The 18572-nt window shown below is 34.3% G+C and overlaps 1 protein-coding gene across 1 annotated transcript; it reads left to right on the plus strand.

The window, feature by feature from the left end:
- Positions 1-6394: 6394 nt before the first annotated feature.
- LOC143240374 (uncharacterized) lies at positions 6395-8557 on the plus strand. Its single transcript, XM_076482696.1, has 2 exons — positions 6395-6548; positions 7515-8557. Exons 1-2 carry the CDS (start codon positions 6464-6466, stop codon positions 7745-7747), a joined length of 318 nt encoding a protein of 105 aa, XP_076338811.1. The 5' UTR covers positions 6395-6463; the 3' UTR covers positions 7748-8557.
- Positions 8558-18572: the final 10015 nt, after the last annotated feature.

Here is an 18572-nt window from a genome sequence, read left to right on the forward strand (position 1 = left end):
TGTTGCAACTGTTATTGCAAACTCTTATACATAAGATCCTTGATTTTCACAATACAAATACTGGAGGGTGTATAGCAGTTTTTCAGAATGTGTGCACCTAATAAAATATTTGGTGTGGTGCCGCACTGTGATCTGTTTGTCGCCAATAATTTTTCTTGATTTGGTTAAGTTGAAGGGCAGGATACTGAAATTATGTAGACATCTCTATTAAAAGTTTGCATAATGCAGGATGTGACATGGCATATTTGTGAAAAATAATTTGGTCCGCATTCTGCTCAGATGGTACAAATGTAATCCTTGGCTATAAGTCAGGGTGAGCACTAAAACTTAAAAATGATTTTCCTGATGCTATAATTTGGCATTCTTAAATCACCGCTTGCAACTGGTTTTAGATAATTCTATCACTGATATAAAACAAATAAATCACTTCAAAATGTTCATAGATAAAAGTGCCCCCCACTAGTACAGCGTGAAGTCTACTGATTTACAAATCTAAAATTATGGGTTCAGGACCCCTCGGTGGACTGCATGCAGATAGCCACGATGTGGCTTTGCTATGAAAAAAAACACACACACACATGCACATAGATAAAATCTACACGATCTTTCACCAATCAAACAAAACAAATGGAACTTTTCAACATTTCGAAAGAAACTGGACTAGAAATTCTAAAGATTGGTGGAGTTTTGGGACCAAGATGAGCTGCTTGCATTCTAATATCAACACTTTTCAATGCCCTTCAAGACAAAAATTCAAATTTAGCAAGAGCTGAAAAACTAAAAAAAAAAGGTCAAAGGTATTTGAAATGCTCAAAGAAAGTAGGGGAACCTTTGAAAAAAAAAAAGATAAAACCATTGCTTCTGACACCTTTAGGAATATTGAGTTTGTTGAAAACCTAAGATATGTAGGCCTTCTTCGTCAAAAACTACTGGAAGCAGTATTGAAAAATATGAAAGCCAAATTGATGTATTGTGATCACTTGAAAAAAATGCTCAAAAAATAACAATAAAATTCATGAACTGGTAAACATACTTGGACCAGACTCTTGGAATATTGATAAAGTTGTTGTCCCTTGGAAAGCCACTAAAAAAAAATTGTATGAATTCAGCAAGCTCTTTCATCACAAATTCAACATCAATGACGTCCGTGACTCTGTGGAAAATGTCCTATGAAATCACCACGATCATGAGATTCCAAGAACTGTACAAAACGCTAAAAACATCATCAATACTGTTACTGTTAATTCCACAGAGGCAGAAAGATGGTTTTTAATAATGGCTATCGTATATTCATATAAAAGAAGCTGCCTTACAGTTAAAAAATGTGGCAAACCTGATGACAATTAATTTGAATGACCTCCCGTTGTATTCATGGGATCCCACTTCTTCAGTTCAAACATGGGTTTAAAAAAAAACACAGCTGATGACAGCAGGGTCAAAGTGGAAGGAATAAATATTTTGATGATAATCAAGTAGCAATTTGGAAATATTTAAAGCATGCTAAATAAATTATTTCAGATATTTTAGTTATTATTTTCCATTGCTAAAATTGGGGGAGTGTAAAGCAAGATAGAACCGGTTGTTAAAATGTTTGAATCTCACAACTGGTTATAGCGTTATGAAATAAATTTTATGTTAGATACAAGAACCTATTCGTTCGTAAAATCAAGCATGATTATTCTTATTGTTGTATGATATACTTGACGTATGTTAGAAGTTGCGCACATACAAGTTATGAAACTTTATGGGTTAAAAAAAGTAGTGACTTGCTTCGAAAATATTTAGCTTAATTGTAGGTACTTACCTAAAACATTTGTTTATAGTTCTACCCTATTCCACATTAGTACCAGTACTTTGTTGTTCAAAACCAAACAGTAATGGAAAAACTCACGTGTTTTTCAGTTAACTGTATTCGCTAACTAGTTAGACCATTGGCAAGGTTGTTGTTGTTTTGAAGTAAGCACAAAGCTTCTCAATGGGCTATCTGTGCTCTGCCCACCATGGATGTCGAAACCCGGTTTTTAGCGTTGTAAGTCCGCAGACATACCGCTGAGCCACTGGGGGCCCGTTGGTAAGGGCTAGGTAACATGACAGATGTACCTGTATGAATTATCTCAGAAGCAATGTAGATTGGATATTCATTAATGCTTGTGACGGGTACTTATGACTAATACGTAAGAAAAGTTCTGTTTGCAACTTGACTAATTATAGTACTTAACTTTACATTAATTACTTAGATTCGTCAGTCGTAATTTTGTCATAAAATCAATTATTCTTGACCAGTGCTTATCATATTTTCATTCTTCTGATCAGTAATTAAGCTTGAATTCTGCACATAAAGTAAAAATGAGTAAGACCTGTTCTTAAGATAAAGGAAAATGAAAATTTTAAATGGATGCCCACACTCCAAATACATTACTTGATCTTTAGACCAATAAGCCCATTGAGAAAGACTTATCATGATACGCTCAGGGTTTTGACCAAGTCTGTTGTGATAAAAGTGTCGAACCTAATTAGGCAAGACACCTATTATCCCAAACACTTATACCTCCTCGTCTGCAATCTCATTCATGAAAGAGCTCACATGAGTCTCTTTCATTGAGTTGGAAGAAATGGATGAAACAATGTTACTTCCTGTCCAGTAATGTATTAAAGAACTACCCCGTTGTGTTGGAAAGATGTATTTCAAGAGTTCGAAGAGATATACACATTCTTCAATCTAGCTAATATATTCATGAAGCTGCATTGACCTTCTGAGTGTTGAAAGAATATGCTACGTTCACACAAATATACAGTTTAAGATAAGTAAGATAAGATGTAAGTGCTACCATTTTCAGGATCATAAAGCTACCAAAATGGCCCCATAAACATATCAATTATTGGCTGATGATGACAGCACTGGTAAGCCAAGGTGGTTTAGTAGACAGATGTTTGGGTCTTTATGTAATGAGAAAAGGATCATCTGAGTGACTAGACATATAATAGCAGCATTCTGTCTAAAACATCAGCGTCTTTGAGATGGAAGAACTATACAGCCTCCTGTCACCTGTATAGAACCCTCCCATATTATAGTTTGTAAATACTGTATTGTAATTCTGAATTTTGTTTCTGCTTTCTCATTCAGTTTATTATCTTAAGTATCCATCAGGTTACGTTTAGTTCATACTTTTGTGCCTGTTAAAATTCTGCACGATTTTCAATTTTATTCTGATGTATTTTATTTTTTAAGTTAATTAAATATTTCTTAATCTATAAACTGAAAATTACGCAACTAACCTCTTAACAGCTTTGAGCTCATTTTCAAAGGCAAATTTAATTATCATTTAGTCGTATTGTATTATTTTACTAGTAAAATTTGCATTTATCAACATCATTTTAATAAATGTAACGAAAAGCCAATCAATTGCAATTTCAAAATATTTATTTTCCAAAAAAATATTAGTATTTAATTCTTGTAGCTGTATGTTTGACATATGTCATTTTTCATATGAACAACGTTTCTTTTTTGAAAACATTATTTTACACTTCACATTTTACAGAAGGCTTATTAGCTAAACAGAGTTATCAGGACAAAAAATATATAATTTTTTTCTTTCTGTAAAATACTTGAATTCAGTTGATACTATTATTTAAAATGTTTAGAAATTCAAAGAAAGCACGATGATTTAGATAGTATCGGTCAGGGTACGATGTTATGCTGAAATAATAATGATGACACAGCACGTACGGAGGGACTTCAACCCCATCACATAACAATATATTTGAATGGTAATAAAATCCAAACACCCGAACGTGTCGTAACTATTGACCTATGTTTTTCGTTTGCACCAACAAAACATTTTAAAAATTGCTTATATTTAACAACCTGCACGTGTTCGCTAACCACATCTGTGTAGTTTTAACAGTACTGGGGCACAGAATGGCCAGGTGGTTAAGGCACTCGACTCGTAATTCGAGGTTCGCGGGTTCGAATCCCGTCACACCAAATATACTCGCCCTTTCAGCCGTGGGGCGTTATAATGTGACGGTAAATCTCACTATTCACTGGTAAAAGTAGCCCAAGAGCTGGGGTGGGTGATGATAACTAGCTGCCTTCCCACTAGTCACACCAAACATGCTCGCCCTTTCAACCGTGAGGGCGTTATAATGTGACGGTCAATCTCACTATTCACTGGTAAAAAAAGTAGCCCAAGAGCTGGGGTGGGTGGTGATAACTAGCTGCCTTCCTCTAGTCACACCAAACATGCTCGCCCTTTCAACCGTGAGGGCGTTATAATGTGACGGTCAATCCCACTATTCATTGGTAAAAGAGTAGCCCAAGAGTTGGCGGTGGGTGATGATGACTAGCTGCCTTCCCTCTAGTCCTACGCTGCTAAATTAGGGACGGGTAGAGCAGATAGCCCTCGTGTAGCTTTGCACGAAATTCAAAACAAACTAAACCTAAAAGTACTGGTGTTTTTTTTGTTTTTTGTAACGAATCCTGCGTATGAATTTATGTCAAATAGATGAATGTATTGACGCTTTATTTTTTTAGCAAACATAATTATGTACAAGCATATATTTATATAACAAATAAATGTAACTGGCGAAACTTAAGACATTAATTAACAATCAGTGGTTATAGAAATGTTCTATGTACAAAAGTTATAACACATATCCGTGTGGATGAGAAAGTATGTGTTAAAAGGTATGAACTGAGAAGAGCTCATAGGTGATGGATTACAACATTCTTTGACAATATTATACAAATAACTAGGTATTACTTGATAACTGAAACCTCTTAAGGACTTATCACAATTCACTTGACATCAGAAACTTAGTTTCCATGCGAGTCACTATCGTATTTTTGTATGATAAAGTTCCTAATCACTGAAGTTATAGAAGACAGACCTTTACTAGCAAATACTAGCAAACTGAAGGACCGAGAATCCCAGTTTAAGATATTATGAGTAAGTCTTTTACATCTAAATTTTATTGTAAAATCACAAACAGATTAGCTTACACTCGAGAACAGTGTTATTTTGGGCTTCATACCTACATCCGTATCGTTAGATCTTGATATTACTGTTTATTTTTGTGTTATTGGCATGACCTTCCTAACTCTATTGGTCCATAGACAAATGCAGAAGCCTAGAGTTTGTTACACATCGTGAGTGTAGCAGTATAAGTAATAAGTCTTGTTTGAGAAAGTTGTAGAAACGAAACGTTGAGTGAAACAACTTTAATACATAAAACCTGTTTATTGTTGAAAGTATTTATGGTTACAAAGTTTCACTAAGTTAACCTGGCATCACCTGGTGCAACAACTAATTCTATATTGATATACAGCAGATTTAAATTTCGAGTTTTATCTTGAAAAAAGCACAGGAACTAAGTGTGTTCACCCAACCTCTCTAGTGAGTATTTGTTGAACTGCTAACGCTTCTTTGCAACTTATTTCTAAGTCATTCAGCAATCTGCATGTGTCAATACAACTAGTGAGATTAGTCGTGTATCTCAAAAGAGAAGATAGTGTATTATGGAGAAAATAAACAGTGTTGTCTCACCCGTGGTGTCAGAGAAATCATTTCTTCACTCCTCTCGACCTGCTTTAGAAATCCCCGAAATCTTTCTTCCAGAATTAATTTATTCATCACTAAAGGAACACAAGGATAGATCTTTACTAGTAAGTATTTCTGTCGATTAACTTTTGTACTTAACTCCATTGCATGAATAAAATTTTAAGTTATTCAAATACTGACGTAACGAGAATTCGTTTAAGATCTTATGACTTAGTCTTTTATTAAATCTAAATTTTATTACAAAATCACAAATAGATAAATTTAAATTAAACTATAAATTCCCAAGTCAAATATATTTACACACTTGTTTGTTGGATTTTACGCAAAACTACTTGAAGGATATCTGCACAAACTGTCTCTAATTTAGAGATGATACACTTAAGGAAGGCAGGTAGTCAACGCCAAACATCACCAACTCTTGAACTATTTTGATAGAATAGTGGAATTGGTCTTCTCACACTATACAATGTTTCCACGGCTGAAGTGCAAACACATTCGATTATGATATTTGAATTCGCTGTCTACAGACTGCTAGTTGAGCGCTCTATTAGGCAATAAAAGGCCCATATTTAGTAAGCTAAGAAATTAAGCTAAGTTAAGAAATTAAGAAATAAGCTGAGTTACAGATAAAGTGTTAGATTGTCGAAAGTTTGTCGAGCCCATAAAATAACATGGAACTTCTTTGTTTCACTGTTTATGAAGTGTTTTATTCCTTATTGGATACATTGCTTTTTATTTCAGAAGAATATTTTGAAAAAATTAATTTATTGTCAAGTTGTCAAGTTTAATTATTCTTATTTCTCAGATAACACATGATAACTCACATTCAGATAGCGTCAAACAGATTGATTATTGTGGCAGAAGGGTTTCCAGCACACTTACGCGGCGAGGCTTAAAACCAGATGTATTTTGTTTGTGCTCTGAAGGTTTCTATTGCAGTTCTAGGAGCGGCTATCATAAGCCTAGCAAAACCAAATGACACCTCAGGTAAGAATAGCATAATAACATTATTAATATAGATTAGTGTTCAGTTGTTCAAGTTTTAGCTCGAATAAAAAACATTTCTTATGAAGTAAGGCTACTGTTTATACCGTCAAATATAAGCATATATATAAAAATTGTTTAGTTGAAATGTTATTAGAACTTGTTATTTTACAAACACTAAGACATTACCTGCATCGTCACGATTTGTACGGCTAGCAGTGAAATGTGAACCGACAATAAATAACAACTGAAAAGAAAAAAAAAATCATTATATCGTTTAAGCTAATTTATTATTTTACTGGTCTTATAGAATTTTTATATCCAAAATAGTTTAAATCATCTTACCAAAATATTTATAGAATTGTTTGTTTATTTGTTTTGAATTTCGCGCAAAGCTACTCGAGGGCTATCTGCGCAGCCGTCTCTAATTTAGCAGTGTAAGACTAGACGGAAGGCAGCTAGTCATCACCACCAACTCTTGGGCTACTCTTTTACCAGTGAATAGTGAGATTAACTGTCACATTATAACGCCCCCACGGCTGAAAGGGTGAGCATGTTTGGTGCGACCGGGGTTCGAACCCGCGACCCTCGGATCACGAGTCGAACGCCTTAACACACTTGGCCATGCCGGGCCAATATTTATAGAAATATATCTCAGGACAGCTTGTATGGGTATTAACAATTTTATCAAAATAAAAAGCAGAAAACAACGTTTCGACCTTCTTAGGTCATTTTCAGGTTAACAAAGAAGATGACCTAAGAAAGTCGAAACGTTCTTCTTGTTTTATTAATAAAAGTGTTAATACTCATACCAGCCCTCTGAGATATATTTTTACTAAGTCGGTTTCTCGTCACCACGAATTTCTAAAAATAGGGAAATACGTTTTTATTTGTTTATTTTTTAAATCTATATATGTTTTAATTATATTTTTTATATTTTTCGCTAATCTAAAATTACCTTAACCGCAGAGGATCTTCGTAGAAGACTGGAACTTTCTGGAGCTGGAGATGTCGTGGTTGAAGAAAATAATTCAGGAAAAGCAAGAGAAGGAACACATAACCTGAGGGTGAACAATGAATGTTACGAACATTGTACACAAATACCAACAAGAAAATCAGACACATTTTGTCAGTGGAAATATCCGGTATTAAATTTAACAAAAAACACCACTTTTCCAGAAAACGTTGTTTTTATGCAATAGTAAATTTTCAACTTCTAAATTATAAAACTACAACAATATGTTTCCATCGTCATAAATTGTGAGAATTAGATGAATTCTGAGTACAACAATATGCTTTCAACAGAATTACCTACTTGTACTTTTATCATGAATCCTTCCTATAGGACATTATAGTGTTTGTAAAGACTGATGGACTTTTGGAAGGTGATGGTTGTGCTTACACTGGTCCTCCGAAGATCAACCCACGAGAAAGACTTTGATTGATTGCTTTCTCTCATGGAACAACAGGTACACCCAAGGCTGTTGTTCACACACATTATAGTTTGCTTGCTGCATATTACCAAAGAAAGTGAATTATGATGCGATTGTTTTTTTTTATAGTAGAATTTGTGTGAAATCCATTATTATCGTAAGTATTCACTGTACGTCGGGACAAACCAACATAACTTCAAAGTTAAAAACGTAATATTTACAATTTAAACCATTTTCTTTATATCAACATGTATATTTGTAAGTTCTATTTATGGAAAAAACAGACTACTAAGACTATTAATCTTTGTCCCTAATTTTGAATTGCTGACACCAAAGGGAAAGTAACCAGTCAACAGCACCTTACCATTTACGCAAAGAAATTGGTTGTCATTATTATAACGCATCCATAGCTTAAATTGCTGGGAATATTTTGTGATATTGCAAAGATTAAAACCCAAATCACTAGCGCCCGTTAAAAAGTCCTTAATAATACTCGCTAAAATGTGAGAATATCTCATTTAGTACGTGTAAGGCCTGGCATGGCCAAGTGTGTTAAGACGTTTGACTTGTAATTCGAGGGTCGCGGGTTCGAATCCCCTTAGCACCAAACATGCTCGTCCTTTCAGCTGTGGGGACGTTATAATGTTTCAGTCAATCCCACTATTCGTTGGTAAAACAGTAGCCCAAGAGTTGGCGGTGGGTGGTGATGACTAGCTGCCTTCCCTCTAGTCTTACACTGCTAAATTAGGGACGGCTAGCGCAGATAGCCCTCGAGTAGCTTTGCGTGAAATTCAAAAGAAACAAAAGAAAGTGCGTGTAAGTGGGCGAGTTAGGTTTCTCTACTATTGTAATGTTCACAGATAAAAATTATATCCAACAAGAAGTTTAATAAGGTATCTCAGTAAAAGGAGGAACAATAGCGTGTTTGAAAAGTAAACAAGTCAAACACAGCCAGTGAAATAAAATAAATCAGACACAATTTTTGCTTATAATAATACACAAAAACGCCGCTTTCTCAGAAATTTAGCGGACAGCCATACAAAACACATTCTCAACTGGCTTTGCCTCTCGCTTCTTGTGTTGCAAATAATGGAGGATCTACTGTAGTTAGACCTTTGCATTAAGCAAAGGACAAAGCATATCTGTCTTGTTAAACCATTTTAAGTTAACTTTACCATTCAGTTTGAAATTGTAAATTACTAACATCATGAATGAGGCCTTATTTCAAGGACAAGTCTTTCTAAATGTTCCTCGTGCCCATAATAATCCACTGTAACCAAACCACAACTGTAAGTCAGAGAAACTCAAGTACGTAAACGAATATTTGTTATGTGCATTAAGCCTAACTAAACATGGAAATATTGAAAAGGACCTTGGAAAATTTTGCCAGGTAATGAAATAAAAATAAACTGTCATGGAAGGGTTGAGATTATTGTAATTTCCAATTACTGCCTTATAAATACGTGGTTTATTTATTATAATGCCAAATATTGTATACAATATGCATAACACTACAAATTTCATTGTATCAACCATTATTTTATATTTAAAGATAATGCTGTATTCTTAGATAAACTTGAAATTAATATACAAGTAGTAAATATTGCAATAATAGAGGATTAAAAATATTTATTTGCAGGGAAATAAAATTGATTCAAGACAGCATAGGAAAGGCTTAGACACTAGAGTAGAACAGAAACAAGAATTGTGTTATATACATATAAAATATGTTCGGGATTTATTGTGACTTTGTGATTGATAGAATAGAAACAAGGGGGTATGTTTTCACATAACAAAGATCACAAGAACTGTGTTTCTATGCTTCTAAGTCAGGCCAATTCCTTATGCAGTAACCTAATATTTTATATTATTTATGTCAGTGATTATTCTCATGTTATAAATTTAAGTGATGGTTAATGTAAACACGTAATAGCCTTGCATTGTCAAGCAAGTATGAACTTTATGGAATAGATTGTTAGCTTGAGGAGAAAATTATCATAAGTTTATGATGTTTCTCATCTTATTTACAAAAGCATTGGCAAACTTCAGAACATTTGCATAAAAACTTATATCTAATATTTTGTATCTAATCAAACGACTGTTATTTTCCAGTTATAAAAGGAGTTAAATATAAGTTTTCAAACGTTGCACTCCTTACTTCCTTATATCTGGACCTTCATAACACAAGTTCCAAAAACACTCAATTAAACGAATATTATGTAGAATATAAAATTTATAATTATATAGATACAATAAAGTGTGCAAATTATTATAACACAAAATTAACTAAAACATGGAACGTTTAACTAATAATAAACAAATTAAATAATGAAAAAAAATAATCTTTAGTTCGCCTACACATTTGTGTTTTTAACGTGTTTAAAGTTGATTTCACTAAGCTGTTGATATATGATAAATATATCGTTAGTTTTGCTGTTATTTTAATCATGACGTATGTTTTGGTACACAACTGATTTACTTGAATATTGACATGCAAGTACATGTACATCAACTATTTTATAGAACATAGTCACTCCAAACATGCCTGTGAACATTACGACGAATGGCAGATTCAGTAAGAGTTGTACAGGCATCAGAAGGTAAGGTTAGGAACTCATCTAGTTAATTTTTGCTTACTTGGCATAATATCATGAAGACTTATAAGTAAGTGTTCGTTCTCTAGCTTAGCAAGTATTCTAAATGTGGCTCTCTCTGTATGGTGGAAGAACAAATAACATACAGTTATATTTATTATTATAATTAATATAATTAACAATCGATATAAAAATAGGAAAGTATTCATAAATATCCATATAATTGTTATTATCATATTAAAGGTAGCGAAGGGATTAATTCTACGGCAACAAAACTTGTTCATTTTTTATTCCCCATTAAGCAAATATTCAGACTGAAGATTATATGATGAAGTGACCATCACTCAACACAACTTTTCAAACTAGCTGTTAAATTTGTCTATTTAATTTACGTGGTATTCAAATTGTGTTCTACCAACACATCAACGACGGACCATGATAAAGTAATGAACAACGGGTAAATTTCCGGTTCAAGTAGTGGAACAGTCAATACACTGCACAACAATTTTTTTGAAAAGTTTTTGCTGATTGTGACAGGTACCTGGTGGGTATGCACAAATATATTTTTGGTTTTGGTTCATCACGTAGGACCTTTGAGAAATAGACAGTTAACTTCTTACCGGCAATAACGTATTTAATTGCGTTTATGTTTCTAATACGCCATTAAGTTCAACATAATTAAAAGTGTTTTGCTCCTGATTTTCGTTTGTATTCAATGTCCAGTGCATCACGTGGTAGTGTCCAACAGTAATCAGCAAGTATTGACGGATTCCAGTTGCCATGATATCGTTTTTCCATTGTAGCAATGTCCTGGTGAAACCAAGATTTCGATGAAACGGTACGTGATGGTAAAATTTGGATGTGATTTTTGTGATTAACAGCCAAAAATTTATAAGGAACACCCAACAGTGTTCAAGAAGCAAAAACTTTGTTGTGCAGTGTATATCAACCACTACATAATAGTAATCTTTCTCAATATGCACAACACACTTCTGTTTCTGCTTCTTTTTTTTTTTCTAGACAGCATGTATGGTATGCTTTCACGTTATTTATCAATATCTTTACATGAAAGTTGTAAAAAAACCTTTTACATATTTCTTATATACCTTGCATAATACAGTATCTAAAGTATCTCATATTAGAGTTTGTGTGAGTCTGGAGTTACGATGGACAGGCAGGAGGCGCTTGGTGTGACATACTGAGATGAGGGAGTCATGAAATAGACTCTGATAAGAAGGGCTTCGGTTCTGAGTGGCCAGATCACAGCCCACTCAGGCCTGCCCTTGGTCATTTCACTGCTGCAACATTAAATATCGTATTCAATATATATAAATGGGTTACTTCTGTTGCTTTAATATATATCCTTCGTTACGTTTAATATTATACTGATTATTGTGTTGATATTTATGAACGTTTTGCTATTTTACTGTCGATTGTTAGTTATATTAACTATAATACTTAACATAAATTTCTGTGTTATTTGTTCTTCCATTATATCGAAGCAACTATGTTTAGCTCTTTGTTTTATCTATATTTAAATTGAATTCTTGCATTCAAACAGGGTCGACCGCGGTTCGATTTTTATCCTAACGGGCTGTGGGTCCGCGGTTTGAGATCCGTTACCACAGAAAATCTTGCTACGTACTGAGGTGTTGTGGGTGAGTGACGGTTAAATCTCACAGTTCAGTTCGACAGTAGTAACACAAGAGCTGACGGTGGATGATATTGAGTAGTTGTTTTTTGTCTTGTGTGTCACTTCAAGTTTAAGAACGTTTAGCATAGGAATCAGTTTACTCTTTGTATTTTGCATACGTTTAACATTCACCTTTATCTGTATTACCTATGCTTTATTAGACTTGAGTCATTCAACTGATCTATTCTAACACTATTTTCAGCCAACCAACTGTTCTCCTCTATTTTTCGAACGACGTTCTTTAAGGGACTTATCTTTTTAGTCACATTAGTAGTTTCGTTTTCATCCGAAACATCTTAATAAGCGGAGTAAGACTTGTCATCGTTCCATCTTATGACTTGAATCTCCATTTAGAAGAGATTCAAAATCATAACGTAGGCATACTATGTGATTATCTTTTACATGCTATAAAACTTAACTAAAGTATATTCAGTTGTAGTCAATTGTTAGACATTTGATATCCAAAAAACAACATTCATTGTTGGAGCAAGAATCTCAAAAGCTCTGGAATAATATTTTCTTATAGCTCCTTCTCCCTGTATTATTAACTCTTGTATCCCAATAGTTTCTAGTGAAAATTAATATACTACACAAATTCACTCACTTGCTTAAAAACAAACTTTTAAATAAAGCTCTTTGGTGTAGTAGCTTGCTAATTCAGCTCAAACGCTTAATAGTCTTTTAAAGAGCAAAAAGGTTTAGCCATTTGGTAGTAATCAAAATTCTCGTTTTGTCATTTGGACCATTTCTAAATATTAACACAAAATTTTTAAAAATTTATAACTTGATAAATTAGTACAAAAATAATAAATTATGTTTTATGTTTTTTAATAATCTTCTAACACTTTTTCGATACTTACTTGTCTTCTTTATAAAAGTTAAAAGTATTTCTTAATTTAAGTAGTTATAATAGGGTTCTCATGGTTTTTAGCAAATACGATCAGGTGAGAGCAATTAGTGATTGGTTATTTGTATATTTATATTACTTCTGTTCTCAAGAAATCTAGAAAGGTTGTATGTGGTGATTGCAATAAGGATTTAATCCTGACTCTACGTCTTGCAAGAGCTAATCCGCTATTCACTCGTTCGGATAATGTCACCCACACAGTCCTTCTCACAAAGTAAATCGAAGAGTAAGAATAGTGAAAATGCCATTAAAAACAATATGAAAATGAAAACTGTTATATATTGTAATGCATAATTATGCTTGAAACACAATATTGATGTAGTTAATGTTCATTAGTGCAAAGCTAAACAAAGAGTTATCTGTGCTATATCCACTGCTGTTAATGGAACCCCAGATTTTAGGGTTATAAATCTGGAAGCTTGTCGTTTACCAATTGGAGAACATATTATGTAACATGTATGTTAAAAATAAAACAAAAACGAAGACGTGTTTTGTTTACCAGACTAGACTGGGTACATATTGTTTAATTGATGAAAAACAAACGCTTTTCCTAAAATCATCAGCACCAAAACTGACAGCATATGAATTTTTCATCAGTACTCTTATCTTTGTGAATGCTCATTAATAAATAGAAATAGTATAAAGAGTGTTGATGTACTTGTATGTTATGTTAATACATACAGTAAGACTCATCATATCCTCTATCAAATTAGATAGTCCCTTTTGTGTTGTTAGTGGGCATATCATTCTTAATAACAATTAGTAAGAAAAAAGTCTCCCGTTGGTCAGAAGTAAAGTTAACAGACATACAATTTGTGTTTCGATTTTCTTCGGTGGACAGAGCGTAGAAACCCCATAGTGTAGACTTGCATTAAAAAATAGCAACAATATTAATATAAACAAATGTATTTTCTATGAAATCGCCATCAAAATTTAGCAGCGCGTTGACTTAGGTAATTTTTAGTTATTCTGTGATTTTTGTTCTTTTTGTAAAAGTAAAACTGTCTTATATTAAAAGATCAAAAATAGTATGGTGTTATTATAGGAATATTAAGTAGACTACAACTGTTATCATTTTGTCTTAAACAAAATATTTATATTTAAATGAACAGGTGACCATAATTGGAGGATCAGTAGTAACCCAAAACACTCTTCTACACAACCCCAAAGTACGCGAATATGACATCACATGTATGCGAGAGATCATCACATCTTCACTAAATCGTGAAGCCATCGAAGAAGATGCCATGAAAGTATTCCTATTCTTACGTGATGTCCGTCAGTGTAAGAACCATTTATATCATACTTGTTATCGTATATAATTTTCTACGAACTAAGATATTTTACTAGTTATTTTCATATTTATTTATTAAACGTTGAAAAAAAAAAACACTATGGTAACTGTATCTTTTGGATATTATAAATAGTGTCTTAACTGATAATGTGTTTGCAGTATTCCAGTCTGCATGATAAGTCCTAGTGTGGATGATTTATTGTTACAGTCTTCTTTAATTCCACTTATAAGCTATTCATTTCCATATCTAGAGAGTCACAATCCACGCATAGCGAGTAGCTCGAGACGTAAAGCGAGTGAAACTGAACGTATGATGAGCGAAGCTCGACTTATAGCTAAATGACTTGAGCATAAAATGAATGAAACTCGACCTATATAGAAGGTTATTACAGTATATAGAATAATATTCAATACGCAGATCAGTATGTCACGTGAAAACAGCAATTGATACAAAGTCGCGGTGGAACGGAATGTATCGGAACTACATACTGATATCTGTTTAGCGTTTAGGAGGTGGTGAATTGCTACCGATAGTTAATAATCTGTCAGAAGTGTATATAAAATACTCATACACTCGAACCTAAACTATGTGTTCAAATATGGGATTTAGAATTTTTAAGACGGAGATATCCTTTGTGCTTAATGGCATTAAAAAAAGGACCAACTTAGAGACCAGAAGTATCCAGAAAGATACCTACAACAAATCATACCACAGCTGTGGTAAGCAACAGACTGCGTTTAATAACATGAAAGAACCCACGAACACAAAGGTCAATGACAAATACCGTCCACATGCCCCGGGCAACAGTACGTACAAGAGTTCAAGAGGGTATAGGTTTGTCAAGATAAGGTTTCTAGTCATATCTCCATCAAATTGTTACACATCTCCAGCAACGAGAGAATGAAACGGGTATTCATGCTATTTCACATAAAGTCATACCAATTAAGTCGTCGAATGCAGCACCTATGGATTTATATACGATCGACCTTGTTCACTGAGGTGAATATGTAAAGACCTCAGAGAGGAGTGGTTTCATATAAAGATGACAGCCTTACTACGTAGGCTTTTTTTTAATGGAAACTACATTGCAGATTATTGTCGAGATGCACGGACATCAGATAGAGCACGACCGAACGTGGTGACATGGATATGGTGATGCTCCAAAATCCTTTGTGTAACCTAATCAATTACTGCATAGAATGAGCTACACAAGGGCTATCTGCGCTATTTGTTCCTAATTTAGCAGTGTAAGACTAGAGGGAAGGCAGCTAGTCATCACCCACCGCCAACTCTTGGGTTACTCTTTTATCAACGAATAGTGGGATTGACGGAAACATTTTAACGCTCCCACGGCTGAAATGAGCGAGCATGTTTGGTGTGACGAGGATTCGAACCCGCGACTCTCGGATTACGAGTCGAACGCCTTAACCCACCTGGCCATGCCGGGTCCCTAAATTCGGTAGGAACACTGGTGTCTTCAACCGAACTGAAGGTTCATTGTCTCACTCTCGACGTTTATCCAATTTTCTTATATGTACTACGATAAAGACGCAACACGAAGTGTTATGGTTTTTTAAAATTCCAATATGTATTTAAAATTCATTGACCACGAAATAGGCATTTTATAACATGCCTACAAATTGAATGGTTAGAGTTTTTTGTAATTATTATTAATTCAATCATTATTTTGAATTTTAATTTCTCAGCTCTCATAACCTGATCATGAAATATGAACTTTAAAATTACAAAACGATAGTAAAACACTTTTGATGTTAGAAAAACATATAATTTTCTCATAATTACACAGTATCATTTGATGCACTGGCAATTTCAAGCTTCAGAGTGAACTAAAAAACTACTAATTTAACCGTTTATCTTTACATGTATTTCAAAACATTTTCACTGGAAAAGTCAATTGAAAGTACAAGACATATAGAGTGTTGTGATTGAAACGTGAGAGATTTTTTCCACTTGATAACTACATATATATCGGTCTAACCTGGAGCTCTTTAAAACTTATTCAAATACAGAACTACGATTTTATCTTCACAGGTAGTCGATGTTAACACTGGTATTTCTCTAGGGCCAGGTCACGATGGAGAATTGTTTATTCGTGGACCTCAGTTAATGAAAGACTAGTAGAAAAACTGTGTAATTACGCCAGAAACATTTACTCCAGACGGTTGGTATGCAACAGGTTGGTGAAAGACGAATTTAATGGGTGATAGGCTGTCATTTATCTATCGATCAGTAAAGATATATATGGGGTGTCATTACATTTAGTATTTAATCTGTTTACTTTGAGTTCTTAGGTTATGAGTTTATAAAATAACCCGTATAAGATAACAGTTGTTTAGTGACTGCTCAGTGGACTTAGCTGGTCGGTTATTTTATCTGTTAACCCTTCCTTTGTTCAGCTTATCTGAAAATAATTTATTAAAATATTTCATGAAAGTTAATGATACATATTAATTTTAGGATCTATTTGTTGCAAAATAACTTATGCGCATGCACATTAATTTATAATTCAAACTGGTAAAATTTGATCGTATATAAAACAGATAAGCAAAACTTTTACAATTCCAAAACAAAAATAAAAGGAGTAACTTATTGTCTACACGCATATTAAATACACAAACTACTAAACGTTTTCCAATTCTGGAAAGTCAAAACATGTAATTTATATCCACCAAACTGGTTAAACCGATGTTATTGAGTACGTTTTTAAAAATAAAACAATCAGCCAACAAACTAGGAAAGTTATCGTTATGAGCCTTAGACAAAATTTAAGAAATAAAAGATTAACTAACAGGATTGTTCTAGAAGCATAAATAAAACATATCACGATATGATTACTTAAGTATCTGTTTGTACTGGGCCTGGCATGGCCTAGCGCGTTAAGGCGTGCGCTTCGTAATCTGAGGGTGGCGGGTTCGCGCCTGAGTCGCGCCAAACATGCTCGCTCTCCCAGCCGTGGGGGCGTTATAATGTGACGGTCAATCCCACTATTCGTTGGTAAAAGAGTAGCCCAAGAGTTGGCGGTGGGTGGTGATGACTAGCTGCCTTCCCTCTAGTCTTACACTGCTAAATTAGGGACGGCTAACACAGCTAGCCCTCGAGTAACTTTGTGCGAAATTCCAAAACAAACAAACAAAAGTGTTTGTACTTTTTAGTTCATCCGTTTGATCATTCATAGCAAATAAACTTGTACTTTTGTATATTCATTCACGTCACAGGAGACTATGGCCATTATGATAAACAATGAAACCTTTACATCACGGACCTTTTAAAGAAATGATAAAATTGGCTTCCACCAAGGTTTCTCCATCGGAAATAGAGTCAATATTGTGCAAGCATCCTGATATAGAGGACGCTGCTGTCGTCGAATTCCAGACTTTGAATTAAGAGAAATTCTACGTGGTTTCGTAGTATTGAAACCAGGGAATCACGTGTCTGAAGAAATGTTAAAGCAGTTCGTTTCAGGTATAATCTGTGACATCAGTGTATTGTTTGTTTGTTTTTGGAATTTCCCGCAAAGATACACAAGGGCTATCTGCGCTAGCCGTCCCTAATTTAGCAGTGTAAGACTAGAGGGAAGGCAGCTAGTCATCACCACCCACCATCGACTCTTGGGCTACTCTTTTACCAACGAATAGTGGGATTGACCGTCATATAATAACGCCCCCACGGCTGAAAGGGCGAGCATGTTTGGTGCGACCGGGATTCGAACCCGCGACCCTCGGATTACGAGTCGAACGCCTTAACACACTTGGCTATGCTAGGCTGTGTTATGGTGGGAAAGCAGACGAATCTTTCCATACCTCTGATAGAGTTTTTTCTACCACGTGAAGAATCTTTTGTCTCCATGGACAAACGAGTTGATAAGTCAATATCTACTTTAGTCTCTGTTCCCATTTTTGCTTATGGTAACAAAACAGGCCCTTTTCCTAATAAAGAAAAATGACGTGGTTATAAACAGAAGGTTTCTCTACCCAGATTTCCTCCACCTAAGTAAAAATGTTCACTTTGATACATTGGAAATGTTGAGATTTTTGTTATAATTTAAATGACCTTTGTTGGTTCCTATCAATCCATGTGTCATTCT

Source organism: Tachypleus tridentatus, chromosome 13 (genome assembly GCF_004210375.1).
Source record: "Tachypleus tridentatus isolate NWPU-2018 chromosome 13, ASM421037v1, whole genome shotgun sequence".
NCBI classification, from domain to species: Eukaryota; Metazoa; Arthropoda; class Merostomata; order Xiphosura; family Limulidae; genus Tachypleus; species Tachypleus tridentatus.

Coding starts and splice junctions, on each gene's coding strand:
- LOC143240374 (XM_076482696.1), top strand. CDS start 6,464: ATGTATTTTGTTTGTGCTCTGAAGGTTTCTATTGCAGTTCTAGGAGCG. Junction 6,549..7,514: donor AAAACCAAATGACACCTCAG/GTAAGAATAGCA, acceptor CCTTAACCGCAG/AGGATCTTCGTAGAAGACTG.